This window comes from Macaca thibetana, chromosome 5 (genome assembly GCF_024542745.1).
Source record: "Macaca thibetana thibetana isolate TM-01 chromosome 5, ASM2454274v1, whole genome shotgun sequence".
Classification (NCBI taxonomy): domain Eukaryota; kingdom Metazoa; phylum Chordata; class Mammalia; order Primates; family Cercopithecidae; genus Macaca; species Macaca thibetana.
The window spans coordinates 117,701,573-117,720,720 of record NC_065582.1 but is presented as its reverse complement, the minus strand read 5'-3'; the positions used below and the strand labels follow the sequence as shown (position 1 = coordinate 117,720,720).

Genomic DNA, 19,148 nt, shown 5'->3' with positions numbered 1-19,148 from the left:
GTTTTTATTTTTGTTGTTTTGTTTTTTTCCACTTTTAATAAGCATTATGTATTCCTACCCCAAGTACAAGATCTTATTTTCTGGTTGACCATTATCAATTAATAATTGATTCACCATATTTGTGTTATCCCAAGTTTCCTTTGGGGTAAGAATAAAAGAAATTTGAAACAGCTGCAAGCATAAGTATACTAAATAAAAAACAATGCAAATAAGATGGCATAATGAAATCATACTATAGGTATATAAGTATAAGCAGAGGCTTACCTTCAATCATTTACAAATCTTAAAATATATTTCTAAGAGAAATGCAGTGACAATAATTTTCCAGTGAATTATGAGGCTTCTAAATGAAATGCTCACTGATAGCCCTAAGTGGTATCATGTGTTTATTGATGAGCTAATGGTTTTGGAAAGGAAGATGGTATGAATGCAAATAAAATAATAAGCCTATATTTAGCAGCAACTCTTATGATGTGGCCTAGTTTAGTGTTTCAAAAAATGTAATGTGCCTCTGGGGATATTGCTAAATTGCAGAATCTGTTTCAATAGATCTGATTGGGGAATGGCATTTTACATTTCTAATTAAGTTCCCAGGCCATGTCTATGATGCTTGTCAGATGCCATACTCTGAGAAACAAGGACTAGATCAACATTCCCCAATTTTTTTCAACTAACTTTGAGATATCTAATGGCAAAGGATTGTATTATCAGGAAAGGTATATTCTCTTCTCTTTTGGAGATTTGTGATGGACGTTAGCACCAAAAAGTCACATAATAAGCAAAAACAAAACAAACAAACAAAAACTTAATTTTTTTTTGTAATTGTAGAAAAAACATACACACACACCTTGAGCTATACACCCTTAAATTTTTTCAAGTGCACAATACAGTATTATTACCCTTACACACACAGTTGTACAGCAGATCTTTAGTACTTTTTCATCTTGCATATTGTAATTTTGTACACATTGAACAGCAACCCTCCACTTCCCTGTCCCCACAGCTCCTGGAAACTGCCTTTCTACTTTCTGCTTCTGTGGGTTTAACTACTTTAAGTGTCTCTTGAGAATGTAATCCAAGATTGTTCACAATACACTGCTTGGATCATATGTGGATAATGAGCATATATAAAGATAGAATATTTATTGAAGGTGAATTCCTGAATTAGATCTGCCATCAATGGTTGAATAATTAGTTATGGCGTATTGGTGATTCCCAAGTTTGTATTAACACACAAAAAATGAATATTTGTCAGTTTTTAAAATGAAATCAAAGTAAATATTTTGAATTGGCAGACATCACAGTATGGGAGAAAGGAAAACAGCCTCAATATTCAGATAGATATAAATTTGATTCTCAACTTTACTCCTTATATAACTTGCTCTAGGCAACCCAAGTAATATATTGAACCTTTCTGAGCCTTACTTGCCTTCACTGAAAAAGTCTATTATAATATCACAGTTATAGAATTTTAATATCAATAACATTGCCTTATAAAGAGTAGATGCTCAATAAATTTGAGCTCTTTTATAGTTATCAATAATAAAGGTAAATTTCTCAAGTAATGTATTTCTGTTACTTCATGTACTCTCCCTGGGCTGGGCCTTCAGTAAATAATAGAAAGTAATATAAAAACTCTCCTCTGTGATTAAAATCATGTTTTGACATGCTTTATGAGCTCTTTTTATATGGATTTTTGATAACATGCTTTCAAAATTATTGGCAGATCTACTCTTTGTCTGTACTTCAAGCTGGATAATGGAAAATGATTTATACACTTTTATTGAATTTACAAGGGTTAGAGTAAGCCATGTTAATTATTGCTATGTCATTTTTGCAGGCTAGCAGGAACTGAGACAAAACATAAGCCAAATTAAATATAATTACCATTAAAATGACTCAAGCATGAAAAATAATCGAATGGGTCCTGAAGTGTCTTATTCCTGTCAACAAAAGAAGATCATACTTGTTTGCAAACATTCATTTTAATTGCTTTTCCCCCATCATGTGAAATATAAGAGGTGTTTTAGGTCCTTATCATCTTTCTCAAATAATGTTTTTGTTTTTCACATCACAACCTACACTGTCATAAATAATTAATCTGCCTTTTAAAATTAGGTGACACTAGCTGAAAAATCTTATAAGATGAATACCAGGTGCCCATCTCTCTTTTTCTCCCCCAAATGTATATTATACAGTGCGAACACGTTGTCTGATCAGTGCATTCTCTTTAGAGTATAAATTCTGTCTTCTAAGTTCAATGAATTTGGTTTGAATTTAAGATGAAGATTTTCCCAAGAAAGAGATCATTTTTTATGAGCATTCCATCCAAATTATACTTTCTAGATCTTGGGTGAGCAGTGATCGTATTTACCACTGACCCACAACTCTAAAAATAAAGCCTAAAATATAAAAAGATAGGCAGAAAGAAGAAATTCTAGAAAGGAAAGAAGAAAGAAACTGAAAGTGCTGTAAGTAGAAATACAGGAAAAGCCCTGCAAACATAAAGGACATGGGGTAAAGTAGATAATGATAATATAGATTAGTGGAGCACAGCGTCTGTTCGTGTGATATGAGCTGAGAGGTGCCATGCAGGAAAAGCTGAGACTATATTCTCTAGATGTCTACTGGAATTCAGGTCTTTCCATTCATTATAATGTGATAACCCTCTCAATAGATTTCTGTAAATGAGGGGTGAGATCAGGCAGAATCCAAGTAAAAGAGGCACACAGGGGGGATTTCTGGAATTACAGGCTGATTCCAGAAAATCTAGGCCTCCTTTTAGTTAGATTAGGGCTGATCTTCGTCAGGTACATGCTGTTGTGGCTCTATTCATTGTAAATTGATTGAAATCTTTCTATACTGTGGATAACAACTGATGCTGGAGATTCCCATGTGTCCCCTTTATATGAGTAACAGTTTCTTCGCTGAGTACTTTCAAATTCCTGAAACTGGGCAAATGATGGGATAATGCCTGATATCACAGGGTGATCCAGGATATTTCAGCATTATCGCTGGTATAAATTCTGACATATAGGTACCCCTGCTCAAACAGTGGGGCTATCACTCCTGGGAGAGGTATATTACTTTTGTTTCCTTGAAAGAAAAGGACTTCAGATGAATATAAAAGGTTGAAATGGACTCTGAGATGTGAGAATGGGACAAAAAGAGTCCAAAGCAGAATTGTGTCTATTTTAGAATTTGCCTGAGGTCCTTCAGAAAGAGTCTGACAATATAATTAAAATAAAGTTTAAGTTGTAAGCATTTTCTATTCATGAGTGTAGATTACAATTATACGAATGATAAAAATTTCATTATCAATTTTTTCCTATTGTGTTCTCGAGCCATTTACAAATACAATCTAAAGAATTATGTTTCTACTAAGAAATTTCATTTCTATCTAGTTTTAAGGTTGGTATTTGTCACCTCATCTCCTGTGACTTTATGATTTAAGAAAAGAAAAAATTCCAAGCTCTGACTATATTTGAACTTGATGGGATCTTTCTCGGCAATATGCATAGACATGTGCCACCTCTCTTCCTGGAACTCTGGTCACCTTTTATTACACCAGTGAGTCCTTCACTCTTCAAGGTGCAGATTAAATTACATCCAAAATGCACTCTCTCTGCATATGTGATCTCTCACCTAACATAGGCGTCTACAAACCTGTGTCAAATAAAATATTTTAGACAAATATTTTTTACAACTTTTATAAACTTTAGAGGATGAGGAAATGTGGTTGTGTTTTCAATACACTTATCGCATTCCATTTAAAGAAATATTGTCTCTGGATATTTTATGAGAAGATAGTTAAGTGAGAATTAGACTCACTTTTCCTACATTATTATTATAAACAGTGAGTTTTAAGTGATCTGGGAATAAAAACATCTTTTTTCTTCCCACTTATTTCCTTTTCATATGTAATAGTCACATATTCTACATCTGTATTTGTACTTCTGGATAATATGATGTGTGTAAATACGCAAGTTGTCATTCTATGACCTGAGTCAATCAACTATCCAGTAAAATACAGACGCTCTTCTGAAGAATGCCATTAAATTAATTATAATGCATTTCACAATTATATAGTATTTATTTCTCTTCATAAATTAAAAAGTTAATTAATGGACATATATGGTAATTTTATTGTCATAGGTCTCCTTTTTCTTAATTCAAAATATTTTAAATTAAAACAAGTTTTATGTCATGTGTTTCTATTAATGAGTGAAGGGGCATGTCTTAAAATATAGTGAAAATGTGGAGTGATAAAACTAGCAACTGTTTTCTAGATATTTTCTTGTATAGCGAGAATTTTTTACCTTGCAATTTTCATCTTGTATTACAGACATACTATGTATGAAATGTCATAATTTTATATGGAATAAGGTGATCTATTCTCTTGGTCGACTTACATCTAGCAAGGAAGCTAACACACAGATACGACGTTGATAAAATTTATTTTTAAAATGTTAAATCCTTGCATAGCAAATTCTGAGTAATAGGAACTATTTTAAGTGCCTTGGATAACCATGTGACTTAGTGGATACTCACAACAACCCTATGAGGTAGATGCCATTGCTATCTTTATTTTATAGATGAGAAAACTGAGGCACTGAGATAAGAATTGACTTGCCTGGGAGCACATAATAGTGAGTGACTGCTCTGTGATGAAAATCCCAGAAGTATGGCTCTAGAGTCTGTCCAACTAACCTCTAGGCTACGTGCCAATGTCAGATACGAAAGGAGAAGAACACTTTTCATCATAATTAATGATTGCTAAGGAAATCTTTCACATAACAATTAGAATGGGGCTTTAAAAAATGAAAAGTGGGGTTAATCAAGATTTTAAGTGTGTGGCAGAGAAAGGAAGGGCAGGTAGCCCTAAGGAAAAGAGTTACAGAAACATAGGGGTAAAGGAAGGAAAATGCAATATACATTAAAGGGATCATAAACAGGGCAGTTAGACAGGATGGAGTTTTTATTTAGAATTGTGAGAGTTAGAAAGATGAATATGTTCCAAGTGTTTCACTGAATATTATTGGATGCATTATATCATTACTTCTATTAAAATAAAGTTTATCCTAAAACTCATAGAATTATTCTTAAACACATTTCCTACATAAATTAGTGATGATATTGGCAAGGCTGTGTGTGTGTGTGTGTGTGTGTGTGTGTGTGTGTGTGTGAATCTTAAATGTCAATCTGTTATTAACTTCATGATACATTTTTCTCACTGACTCACCCATAGAACTAAGATATCATCATATCAGGAATTAGCTTATTTCTTAAAGAAGACATTTTAAATGAATATATATACACACACACACACACACACACATTATATATATATACATTATATATGTATATATATACAAAATTTGGACACTTATAAAAACATCTGGGTAAGCTTTTGCCAGATGAGAATGCAAAATCGAAGCGCAGCAGGTTATATCACTCTGTTTTCTTTTCAGGTAAACCAGTGATGATAGTGACAGAGTATATGGAGAATGGCTCTTTAGATACATTTTTAAAGGTAGGATTTGGAATAATTTAGTTATTCAAGGTGTTATTTATATATTGGCTGTGATGTTCAAGTTGAAATTGGGCCACTTTAAAGCTTAAGTTTTTAATAGAATAGAAATATATGGAGCCACAATAATTATACTTCAAAATTAACATTGGTTTGTTTCAGAAAACTCACACAAATCCAAATTATATGCCCCTAAAGTGTTAATTAAGTACGTTTTAATTTGCGAAAAAAAAAATGCAGTGAAGTGAAAGGTAATAAGGGAGGAAAAGAAAAATTTTAAAAAAAAATGTAAAAAGGGAAAAAAGGAAAAAATAAGGTGTTACAAGTGTTCGATTTTCTCATAGTTTATCAGGTAGAGTGAGAAACCGTGTAAATAGTCCAGGCAAGTCATTAATAAAGGGGTCAAGTTGGAGCCTATAAGTGCTCCTAATCTACCTAAAGACCAGTCACTACTTGCACCAGCAGAGGTCATATAGTAATTGACAATAGCTAATATTATCAGATCACCAGCGTTTCAGGGGAGGGTTTTCTCTTTTGTGTACAAATCTCTACATTTTAAATATCGGCAACCCACTTTATTAGTAAATAGCTTGTGTTAGACAATGTAACATATTTGCAGGCCTGATTAAACATATAGGTTGGCAGTTTGTAATATTAATATAGTGCTCATTGCCATTGGTAGGAAAAAGTGATAGCACAATGGCATTGATAGCAATTGTAAGAGGAACCTATGCCATGAATTTGATAATGGTCCACTGAAAAGCCAAATTTTTCTTCCAATTGGCAGACCCTGCCAAATTATTTTATCAAATTTTCTAACCATACCTTTAAGTACTCCGTTCTCTTAGAGTCACATCATTCCTTTATTTTAAAATAGCCATCCGTTGAGCCTTATGAGTTTATATAACTGAAATAATTTAAGTGCCCTTGACAAAGATGACAAACTTCCAAAAATTGCTAATATTGCCCTGATCACTGCTCAGTCACCTGTCTCCCATCTGCTGTTGCAGAAACTCCCTTATTTCCTCTGTCCATTTATTCTTTACCTTAATATGTCTATCCAGCTAGCTTCTTTTAAGTCACCTCAAAACAGTACAGTGTTGACCCAAGCTAGATACTAGGTTGGAGTGTGAACAAACCCTTCTGATGACTGAGAATAAAGGAGTTATGAGCAGAAAAAGGCAACTACATAAGTATACATACGTAACAAACCTGCACGTTATGCACATGTACCCTAGAACTTAAAGTACAATAATAATAAAAAATTAAAAAATAAAAATAAAATAAAATAAAATAAAATTTGTAATTAAAAAAAAAAAGATTTTTGGCCAGGGTTTTCAAAACCTTTATCTGCTTTATCCAAGCAGAGGAAAAATAAACATTACCAAGTTAAGCATATACTTCCTACCATTTTCCACTCTCCTTCAGATAGAAATCACATATGAATTTTAGTGATTGATATTATCAATTTGGGGGATTGAATACAGACCTCTCATATTTTCCCCAAGTGATTGGTGTTGCTAAACTAATATTTCTACATTGTCTTTACAGAAAAACGATGGGCAGTTCACTGTGATTCAGCTTGTTGGCATGCTGAGAGGTATTGCTGCAGGAATGAAGTACCTTTCTGACATGGGTTATGTGCATAGAGACCTTGCTGCTAGAAACATCTTAATCAACAGTAACCTTGTGTGCAAAGTGTCTGACTTTGGACTTTCCCGGGTACTGGAAGATGATCCCGAGGCAGCCTACACCACGAGGGTAAGATCTAATAGAGTACATTTCTGAAACAGTAGACCAGAGCCATTTAATTTTTAAAGATTCTAAAAGAAATATCTAAAAGAGCATTCCTGCAACAGAGAGAGAGAGAGAGAGACAGAGAGAGAGAGAGAGAGAGAGAGAGAGAGAGAGAGAGAGATAGGGAGAGGGAGAGAGAAAATCAAAAGTCAAAAAATTCTTCCTTTTATGTATCAGCCGATTTAAATGTTAACTTTAGAATATCTGAGTCTCAATAATTCATTTTTTTCTGAAGATACTAAAAACAAAAAATTTTACTTCAAAATGGATACAGTATGCAAGAATAATCATCTTAAATTTAAAAGTAAAGAGTTAAACACAGAATCTCCTACATTAAAGGTTTTACATATATAGTGCGTGTATGTCTGTATACACACGTATATATGAATATGTAAACATGTATAATATTATTGCGTATTGTAAGCTCTCTGCATTATACTGTCTTTACTTGTAAAATCAATACAGAAATATCTAGTTCCCACCTTTTAAGGATTTACATTGTGGTGAAAAAAGAGCTATTCTTTCAAAAAGTTTTGATTTCCTGGAGGTATTGTAATACCTAGTTAAAAACTGTTAAGTCTACACTATGGAAAATTGATCACTAACTCATATTGTCACATTTCATGTAAGTCAACCCTCTTTTCTATCAAAGTAATTGCTTGCTGTATTGATATGGTATATAATTGCCTTTTTTTTTTTTTCTGTGAAAAACTGTGGATATTGCTACAACAGAATCTTATGGGTGATCTATAATGTCATACTTCTTGATTTTGAATTCCTTATGATAAACAGTATTTGCTTAATTATAAATATGTTCAGTGTCTTCAAGTTGGTTATCCTCAATGTCTAAGACCCTTGTGAAGATAGAGATTTGTCATTATTTCCTTTTCTCTATACAATTTGATATATCTCATTCTCAAAGTAATATACATGTTTTCTTATTTAATTCAACTTTTAAAAATTACATCCACTGGTAGTCTAACAATAAGTTCTTTTCAGATTATAAGGGTTTTATAAAAACCTTTTTGCTTTGTGATTCATGGGGATTTGTACTTTGCTGAAGGGCAAAAGTAACTTGTCAAAGCAAACAAAGACTTCCAGTGGTCAGCTTAATCAATAAAGTATTTGGGGGGATATCTTTCCTCTTCCAGACCTATCATTGTCATTATTTGTATTACATGAAACCTTGATTAAGAATTCTCTTGGGAATAGAGTTACCTTTAATAAATTTGGCCGGAGCAAGATTGAGGTTATACAAATATCCATTGCCAGTGGGATTGGTTGTTGTCTTAGTTAAGTGCAAAAAGTAGATTTTTCAAGATTTGTGTTAGTGTGTTATGCTAAAGAGTAAAGTGAGAGATGGATAACCTGAAACCTTCAAGGCTTATTCCTCTGAAATGGGGTATAGTGGCAACCTGTGGAAAATCTATATACCGAGAGATGAGAAGATAAGGAACTTCAGATTTATTGATGACACCAAGGATGATCAGAGGACCAGGAGAAAAAGTATGGGCTAAGGTTTAATATAATCAACAAATGACAATTATAAAAGAATATTAATAAGACATTATAGAATATCTCTGCATAGCTAGGACTCATAATGCTATCTTGCTTATGAATATTTAATGAATAAGAATAAGTTTCAGGTAAGTCTTCTCAAAAAGATGTTACCATATATCTAAAGAGCAAATAATTCAAACCTAACTTCAATTCCCAAAATAATTTTTAGTATGATCCCAAACTGTTATTTCCTTATATATATATATTGAAACTTTGGTTCATAAACATCAATTTAAGCCCTATTTTTTTCCTTTGCAGTATAAATTAAATCTTTCCCTTCCTGCAAAATGGGAAGGCATATGTTAGTCTTTTTACAATAAAATATTGAAAAATTTCACCTATTTCTCTTTCATTACATATTTGATGGTAGATGAAATGTATGGGGTCGGGCACGGTGACTCAGGCCTGTAATCCCAGCACTTTGGGAGGCTCAGGTGGGCGGATCACGAGGTCAGGAGATCGAGACAATCCTGGCTAACATGGTGAAACTCCGTCTCTACGAAAAATACAAAAAAATAAATAAAAAATAAAAAATTATCCGGGCGTGATGGCAGGCACCTGTAGTCCCAGCTACTTGGGAGGCTGAGGCAGGAGAATGGCATGAATCCGGGAGGCAGAGCTTGCAGCGAGCTGAGATCATGCCATAGCACTCCAGCCTGGGTGACAGAATGAGACTCTGTTTCAAAAAAAAAAAAAAAGTTAAGAAAATAATAATTTCACCCTGAAAGAGGCATGATATAAAAGTGGTTATTGTATGAACTAAGCGTAAGTCTACCAAATCAATTTTTATGCAAAAAAATAAAAAATAAAAAAATAAAAAAACTTGATAATGTGGTAAGATTTTCCCCCAATCCAATTTCAATAATTTTTAATTTGGTTGAGTCAAACAAGGCACCCTCCTCTTAAACAGTTGAACCAAAGAAAAACAAAAATAAGACCACAAAGAAAAAGAGAAAAGCAAGTCTAAGAGAAATAACACAACATCAAGGGAACGTGTAACTTTGTTTCAATATATCCAATGTTAGGCTGGGCCCACTAGCTCATGCCTGTAATCCCAGCACTTTGGGAGACTGAGGTGGGTGAATCGCTCGAGGTCAGGAGTTCGAGAGTAGCCTAGCCAACATGGCGAAACCCTGTATCTATTAAAAATACAAAAATTAGCCAGGCATGATAGCGTATGCCTGTAGTCCCAGCTACTCAGGATGCTGAGGTATGAGAATCACTTGAATCTGGGAGGTGGGGTTTGCAGTGAGTAGGAGACAGAGCGAGACCCTGTCTCAAAAACAAAATATCTCCAGTGTTCATGCTTGTCTTATTAACTGCTTGGGTCTTATTAACTGTATGAAGACAGAGCCTAGGAACAGAGCCTAGGAGACAGAGCGAGACCCTGTCAAAAACATATCTCCAGTGAATGCTTGTCTTAAACTTAAACAGCTCAGGGTCACACTTACAATTTCCACTTACAATTTCTGTATTAAAGAAACAAAGCACCCAGGGAATTTGAGTCCTTTACTCTCTGTTAGGAAGTCATGAGAGTATACCTTATTGGTTTGTTTGCCTGCCTCCTTTCCCTTACTTAGAGCTGCCATACTGAGGACTGTAATTGAGATGTGGTTTCTGTACGTAATTCAGTAGTCACACAGAATTTAAACTAGAAACCTTCCAGACAGCCAATTAGTAGTTAGTCTACAACTGCGTGTGGGCTGAGAGATGTGAAAAGAGACTGTGTGCTGTCAAACAGATTCGCTTAAAAATGCTACATCTCTGTCTAGATCTTTTCAGTGAGGCAACACTGTCCCTAGATACATTTGAAGTATGTAGGAAGTTTTTAAAATCGTTTTCAATTTTAGGGAGGAAAAATTCCAATCAGATGGACTGCCCCAGAAGCAATAGCTTTCCGAAAGTTTACTTCTGCCAGTGATGTCTGGAGTTATGGAATAGTAATGTGGGAAGTTGTGTCTTATGGAGAGAGACCCTACTGGGAGATGACCAATCAAGATGTGAGTATGGAACTACTCTTTCTCAACTTGACAATGAAATGCTTTGTTCTCTGAGTCAAGACACTTACAATGTTTTTCATTTCTGAAAGTGACAGTTGCTTAAGAAAATGAAATACTTTGCTTACTCTCTGATCTGTTTTGTGTCGTTGAAATATCCTTTATGCAGGAGCTCAAAATGAGTTAGTACAAGGGAAAGTAAGTTACAGTTACATAAAAACTCAGTCCCTTGCCAGTCAGTTTTAGCTGTACTGTAGTGATGTTTCACTCAATTCATGTCAGTATCATTTTCAAAGATAAAGAAAGAGCCATCAAAGAATGAATACTGACAGGCAAGTTTTTATGATTTGCATTTGATAAAGGCAGCTAATACTCCAAGCCAAAAGGATGAATGATATTGATTTAATAGTGGATGCTCTTAGAGGATAAAAAGGAGTAGTCTACATTTCTTTAAATTAAAAAAAAAATGTAAGAAGAGTTGTATTGTTTATTTAACTTGAAAGAAAAACCAGATTTTCCCTACAATGGAAAAATAATTCATACTTACAATAATAGAATCCTAAAATTAAAGGAACTATGAAAGAATCTTCTGTTCAAATTCACAACGTTTATTATGTGATGCCTGACACATGGCTCTTTAATCTTTCCCTTTGTAATTTTCCATCATTACTATTCAATACAGCCCTTTCTGTTTTGGATCATATGGAAATTTCATATTTTTTTCTTTTGAGGAGCAACAATTATAAAAGTAGCTAACATTTATTAAACCTTTACCGTATGACATACACTGTCTTAAGTGCTTTACCAACTATTTTATTACTTCTTTGTAAAGCTGGTATATTGAATAGTTTTAATTTAATAATGTGCTTATTTGAAACACTTTTTTCTCTCCCATTATTTCTGTCATCCATGCTCTATAAAACCTCCCTCTCGCATGCCTTCAGGGTTGGTTAGACAGATACTACATAGATCTCCAGCTGAATTTTGTTGAAACAACAATGCCGGTAGTTAACACTGACTTTCCAGCCCAAAAATTCTAATCCAACCAAAAAGTGAATCCCATATTCATTTCAAAGTGTTTTCCACAACTGGAGGCCTAGCCTAACCATAGGTACCTATAGTGTGAAACAAGTATGGTCAGATATTTGCCCCTCCTCCTCTGCCAAAGTCTGTATCAGGATTCTTCAGGATTGGTCTGGGTGGAGAGGTAGAAAAGAAGGGGATAAATGTCTTCTTTTGGGAAGCATCTGTTCATATCCTTTGCCCACTTTTTGATGGGGTTGATTTTTTTCTTGTAAATTTGTTTGAGTTCTTTGTAGATTCTGGATATTAGCCCTTTGTCAGATGGGTAGATTGCAAAAATTTTCTCCCATTCTATAGGTTGCCTGTTCACTCTGATGGTAGTTTCTTTTGCTGTGTAGAAGCTCTTTAGTTTAATTAGATCCCATTTGTCTATTTTGGCTTTTGTTGCCATTGCTTTTAGTGTCTTAGTCATGAAGTCCTAGAACTTAAAGTATAATAATAATAAAAAAAAAGAAAATGAAACCACAACTTCACACCATGTATATATAAAATATTGGAATATTGAAATGTCAAAATATCAAAATCAGAATATAAAATGATAGAAGAAAAATTTTGATTATATTTAGTTTTTCTTTAAAAACAGGAAAAATCCTTGAGCCATTTAAGAAAAGAGTTGGATAGCTTTCACTAACAAAATTATAAATTTCTGTGTTGAAAAATGCACAACAAAAAGTAAGAAATACAAATTTAGACTGAGAAAATATTTTCAATACGGCATTATAAACAAAAATGTAGTGTACTTATACAATGAGACTTAATAAAGCATTAAGAAAAATAGAAACAATAGGCAAAGCATAAGATTTGGCAAGATTCATTGGATGGAATGCAGATGGCCAATAAATGTATGAAAAAATGTTTAACTTTTTCAATGAAAGAAACACAAATTAGAAAAAAGAAAAAGAAAGAAATAAAAGCAGGGGCATGATTGCTACTATAATGTGAGGATATTGATGCCTCCTGTGAGACAAATTGCCCAGGCATCAGTTCTCAAGTGAGTTATCTGTCTGAGTTCTTCCAAAGACCCTTGATGAAGCTCTTTTGTCTGCAAGGTCCCTAGAGGAGGAGGATGTCCTCCGACTTTCCATAGTTCTTTTCACTTGCTGTCTGTTCCTCACCTCACAGTCTCTTACTGTTCTGGCTCTGTGTCCACGTTACTGGGAGAAAAACATTCTTATTGGATGCACTAGCAGTGCCTTCTCTTTGCAGACATCTATTGCAGGCTGCTCCAGTCAGCCTTCTTCAAATTTCCGCAGAAGAAAAGCCAGGGTCACACATCAGCTTTACCATGAATGATTTCATAGCATTCTTCTTTGATCGAAACAGCAAATTGGAGTTATGGATTTCTGCTTCTCAGCAAGCAAACCGGATGGCAATGAGTCTCCCCTTCTTATAGTCACTTAAAATTGCTAACGTTTGTTTTCTTTATGCACTGCTTACTTGGCTTGGGGAGGGAAGCACTGACTGCCATTTCTCTAAATCTGAGAAAATGGTATATATTGTCTTCAGCTTTATGATTTTAGGGACAGGACCATGGCAAAACGATATCATTAAATCCCTATTACATATATTAATACTTATATTTAACAATCTTGTGTCAGAGGGATGCTATTATTATTACTGTTTTACAATTAAGACACTGAAGCTTGGAGATGTTAAATGACTTATTTATCATCACAGAAATAATGAAAGTGATACCAGAAATTTCAATCTAGCTCTAAAAAATTTGTGTATCTAAGCACCACACTGTCTCCAGTTGAATCAATGTCCCCTACCTCCCTTTCATTTCTAACCAATAGTCCTACATCAGCTTTCTAATTTAATATAAAATATAAAATGTTCAATTCAATATACAGTTCAATATATGATTACTCTGGATTGATCTTGATCTTAGTCTAGACTAAGACCAGATCCATTTACTCCTTTCTATTCTTCAGATAAATGCCAAATGCTAACATGTCCTGCAGAACACTACGTGGTTTCGTTTCTAACTTATCTAAAGCTCATTGCAATGCCATTCTTCCCTTTAATTTTTGTGAAAGTATTTTAATCCATCCTGGCAGCGAGCCTCGATATGCTGGTTTCTGCCATGTGTCTACTTCACTCAAGGGAAACATTCATCCCTTATTTGCCTGGTTAACTTCTGCTCACACTTGAGATATTTTGAATTCTGATCCTGTCACTCAGAATTATTAGTCTTTCCCAGTTGTGCAGCAGATCATCCACGTTATCAGGAATTATGCCTAATACAGTTGTATCTGTCACAGACACAATTATACACCGGTGCAAACACTGGTGCTAGGTGAATGTTCATAACTGTGCTGATCTTAACTAGGCTTTCTTATGTTCCTGGGGGCCAGTGGGTCTGTATTATTATGCCTTGGCCCTCCTCCACAAGTCTCTTATTTTCCTCCTGAGACCAGCAGCTAGCCCAAACCTAATTTCATTTGAAAAATGGTTGAAGGGTAAGAAGGAGCCCAATTACATCTCAGCCTGCAACGTGTCTACTAAAATCTCACTGGCCAATCCCATAATCAAAGTGCTGAGTCAATGACACTACTCTTTGTGGGTGGGCACTATAAAGTTGCATAGATAAGTTAATAAAAGTTAATTTATCTAATGCTTAATCTCTTCTTTAACATTATAGTATCATCTATTTTTACTCTCTTAGTGTTTTCTTTGTGATTTTTATTTTTCCTTTTGCCTTTCTTTTTTTTTTTTTTTTTCCTGATTTCAGCTATTTGAGTGTCTTGATACTCTTTCAGATAACTTTATTTCAAATTATTTAGAAAAATACAAGAAATTGCTTATGTAACATTTCAGGAAGTTTTAAGAAAGAAAAAAAAACCCTAATATTTTGGTTTCTACTTGGTTTTCTCAGGATTTAAATGAGGTTTACAGAAAATGATTATACAAATAAACATCTTTCTAAAATATCTGTCTATATACAATGTCTAATGCATGCATTGTTACTTTCTCAGACAGTTCATCAGTGGCATTTCAGTTTTCAGATACAGCACTAAATTTCCTATTCTCTAATTTCTGTCCAAATTTTGTATCCAAGAAACATGACAAATCAACTATATTTAATGATCACGATCACTAAATATTTTTTTGGAGAAAAATTCTCGAAAAACAAAGTAGAAGTACTGATTTGACAATTTCAAATGATATGTTCCATAATCTCCACATTCTAGATGCTGTCTGATTCTTAAAGGGCTTTGCCACCATGAAAATGTTACATTACCAAGACATGCAGGATAATCTAAATCTCACAGAGGAGAACTTCCTCTGTGTCAGGAGGACAAAATGCAGCAGGATTCTTTTGATTTAGGATTGCCTCTTCCATCACGAAGAAAACCTGTAATAACAATAATAAAAATAAACTAGAACGACTAAGGTGATTTTAGGTAAATACCAGACCATGAACTCTGATTCATGCTCGGAAGCTAAGACAATATCATGTAGTCAGTAGAAGCCTATTTATTGATAGTAAATACTTTAAATGTCAACATTTTTCAGAAGCTAAAATAAAAACTAAAGATTTCATTTTGTTGCATTTTTTATTTTTAGTGACAAGGTCTTTCTCTTATATTTATTTCAGACTATATGACTGTATAGATTCTACTAAGTACATAGATTCCACAATTTTTAAAAACTAATTTAATTAATCTGTTTTTCAATCTTCTTGTATTAGAAGTATTTTTGTCCTTTTTGGTTTTAGGAAGTTAGGTTCTATGCTTTCTTTTTCTGGCCAGTTTTAATCCAGTTGTTTTATTGCTACTTCTGTTGGACCAGATCTTACTTGTAAAGCAGAAAGACTATTTGACTCCAGAAAAGATCAACTAGCTTTGTGCTGGGTATGCCTCTCTTCCTCCTTCTATTCTTTATTTCTTTTCTGATGTGCCAGATATACATATATCTGCAGTATAAATGATATGTGTATAAGAAATATACATAAACATACAAGGAATATGTATATTATTGGCATATTTCTTGCTAAAACAAAGAGTCAGTATGTTGTAATTAACTAAAGAAGGGGTATGAGGAATATGTTCCTATCCAAATACTGCAAATTGCTAAGATTTTACAGTAAGTAAATTATTCAACTCCTTAGCCTCATTGCTATATAATCTAAAATGAATGTCTTTGACCAAAGAATGTTCATCTTTTAAGGATAATGCCGCCCTCGGATGGAAGTAGTTATTTTAGTAACTAGTATCCTCATGAAAATTGTTATACTTTTGAAAAAGTGACACATAAAAAATTATCAGTTCTTCAGCTCAAAATTTCTGTAACTGGCTGTTTAACAACAACAACGACAACAACAACAACAACAAATCTTGGACTTAAAGCCAGTCATCTTGGATTCTACAACTCTTGGTCAGTTTCAGTGATTATAAAGTACTTCAATCGAAGATTTCTAAGATAATAGGCTTCAATAGAAGATTTCTAAGATGTCTTTAATCTCTGGAAGTCTACTGATCTAAGATTGATGCACTAAGGAAAAAACATACTCAATATATCTTTAATAACTATTGAAAACAGGAAATAAATCTTAGAATAAAACTGATATATCTGAAACTATTTCTATGTCATCTGGGTTTACTTCCAGAAATATATTTGTAAACACTAGTCATTTGCAGGGAGCTTCATATCTCGTAGTAACAGCTCCTATATGTGAGATTTCAAATAAATGCCTAGCAACATAGGTACTCAAGCCCTAGATAGAACTTAATTCATGGAAACACACAGCTAATGCTTGAATTCTCCCTATAATCTTCCTAATCTTCCTGCCACTCAGTCAGTTTTCAAGCCTACATTTTCACATCTCCTGTGATGAAGAATGCACTATCTTCCAAAACAGCTCATTTTAATTCTGGAGAGAGAGATATATAGCATATACATACAATAATTTAAATAAATGTAAATATATATAATATGTAATAATATATCTATTTATGGTGCAAATAAATATGATTCTATAGGGTGACAGTCATATGTATATTTATTTATGATGCAAATAAACATGATTCTATAGGGTGACATTCATACCTCTCTCAAATTATTTTATTTGGTGTGTGTTGAAGTGTAGTGATGATAATTTCTAATTTCAGTGGTGTGACTCAGCATCAAGTTGAAAGACCACAGATTTCTATGAGAAAAATACTTAATTTGTGAATCCTGCCACCCCCACTTCTTAGCTGTTAAAGATGAGCAATTTCTTAAACCTTCTAATTATTTGAAACCTGAGGTGTTTCATCTGTGAAATGTGTATAATAATTTTTATCTCATAGATTTGTAATAAGAATTAATTTAGATAATCACAAACAGTCTGCATGGCTATGACTGACATAATCCATAGGCTAATCCAGGCCCTCCAAGAAGCCTATGTCAACAGGAAACAACTAGATATTAAGAAAAATGTTTCTAAGAAAAATTGAGAAGGGATGAAGGGAAGCTGGGAGAGATGTCAGACAGTGACACAGGTATGTCCCTAGGTATAGTAGAGATGGAATGAAGGAAGGATGATTGGGTGCAAGCGATGGAGGAGAAATGCTGTTTTAAAGGAGTCTTATTATCCCTGCCATGCTCCATAATTGCCTGGAAGCAACGTGCATAAAGTAAGTTTTATGCAGTGTACATGTGATGAAGGGCTTTAGAACACAGCAGCTAGGGTTGTTGGCCAATTACGATCTCTGCAGGTGAAGAGCCTAGAGACAAATGTTAATGGTCACCATGCTCTATTCTCTTACCATGACACACCTACTTCACACAGGTTCAGAGAGCATCTGTTTCATGGTTCTGTGGGCACTTTCTCCTAGGAAAGAATTCAGAAGAGGCAGGTTACTAGAGGAACTGCAGCTTGTAGCTATAGTTGATCGTAGGACCTCACCTGGTCCCTATCCTCCCCCTCTTCCGTATCCAGTCTGAATTCCCCTCACTATGATCTTGGCAGGTCATGGTGGCTAAACTGGTGATCTGATCTAATTCCTCATTCTTGGGGGTTTCACACATATTTCTCCCTGCCCCAACTGTGAGAAAGAAGTCCAACTTTTTCCTGATGCTCGATATCAATTATCCTTGCCATTATGGTGACTCCTCTTTTGATCTCTTTGCATGAGTAATTCATAACTATTAGTTCGATAAAGCCTTGTTGTGTTTTCTGGCAAGAGTCACTGGGAATGGAGCACAACATAGAAGTCTCGGACAATATATACACTGCAACTTGAAGAATGTCACCCATACTTTCAGAATCTTGTCTCCATGTTGGTGTTTAAGCTGTGTCTTGTTGCCTCTGGATGATGAGCTATGTGTGCTGGTGTGCTCCAACAAGTTTGTACCAGGTAGCATATTTTTAGAATATTTCTACTTGGATGAGACCATGTTAGTAGATTACAATTGGCATGGAGAGAGTGTTTACACCATGTCATGATACAAATATTACAAATTTGTCCTCCCCCAGGGAGAGTGAGTTGTTACAAATTTATCAGCACTTCATGAAGTACAAAAGTACCTGGAATAACATCATTTTGTTCAACATCACTTTGTTATAATATTGATAAGAAAAACAAATATAACAACACACAGCCAGGGCCACTGTCTGTGTGGAGCATGCAGGTTCTCCCCATGTCTGTGTGGGTTTCCTTCCATAATCAAAGATATGGAAGGTGAATTGGTGTGTCTACATGGTCCCCATCCAAGTGAGTGTGGGTGTGAGTGTGAGTGTGAGTGTGAGTGTGTCCTGCAAAGAGATGGTGTCTGGGTCAAGATTGGTTCCCACCTTGTTCTCTGAGCTGCTGGGATAGGCTCTAGCCACCTGTGGCCCGAAACTGGAATAAGCAAATAAGTAATTATCTTACTTGCTTTTGTCACTTTTTCTTAAATGTATGTATAGCTCACATTTATTTCCAAGTTTAATATTAGAGGTGTTTTGGGTCTTTATTAGAAGTTTAGTTATGTTTTTGTAACCAGAAATATGCCCTAGGAACTTAACTCATGTTTATATCAAGTAGCTTATAGTAAAATTGGTTTCATTATACGTTGTTTCACTGAAAGTCAGTTTCCAGAACGTATCCATGATAGTAGGTGAGGACTTAATTATTTGTGATACTCTCATACATTCTTTATTGCAAAAGGCATACTCTGGTTGGGTGATATACTATGTGGGATTCTGTTTTTGT

The 19,148-nt window shown here is 34.4% G+C and overlaps 1 protein-coding gene across 7 annotated transcripts in view; it reads left to right on the top strand.

The window, feature by feature from the left end:
- EPHA5 (EPH receptor A5) overlaps positions 1-19,148 on the top strand; it is a 349,515-nt gene that overhangs the window by 310,618 nt on the left and 19,749 nt on the right. For all 7 annotated transcript variants that reach the window (XM_050792668.1, XM_050792666.1, XM_050792667.1 and 4 more), the window contains 3 exons: positions 5,472-5,533; positions 7,082-7,291; positions 10,738-10,887. In XM_050792668.1, coding sequence (XP_050648625.1) covers positions 5,472-5,533; positions 7,082-7,291; positions 10,738-10,887 — 422 coding nt within the window. The remainder of the gene's footprint in view (positions 1-5,471; positions 5,534-7,081; positions 7,292-10,737; positions 10,888-19,148) is intronic.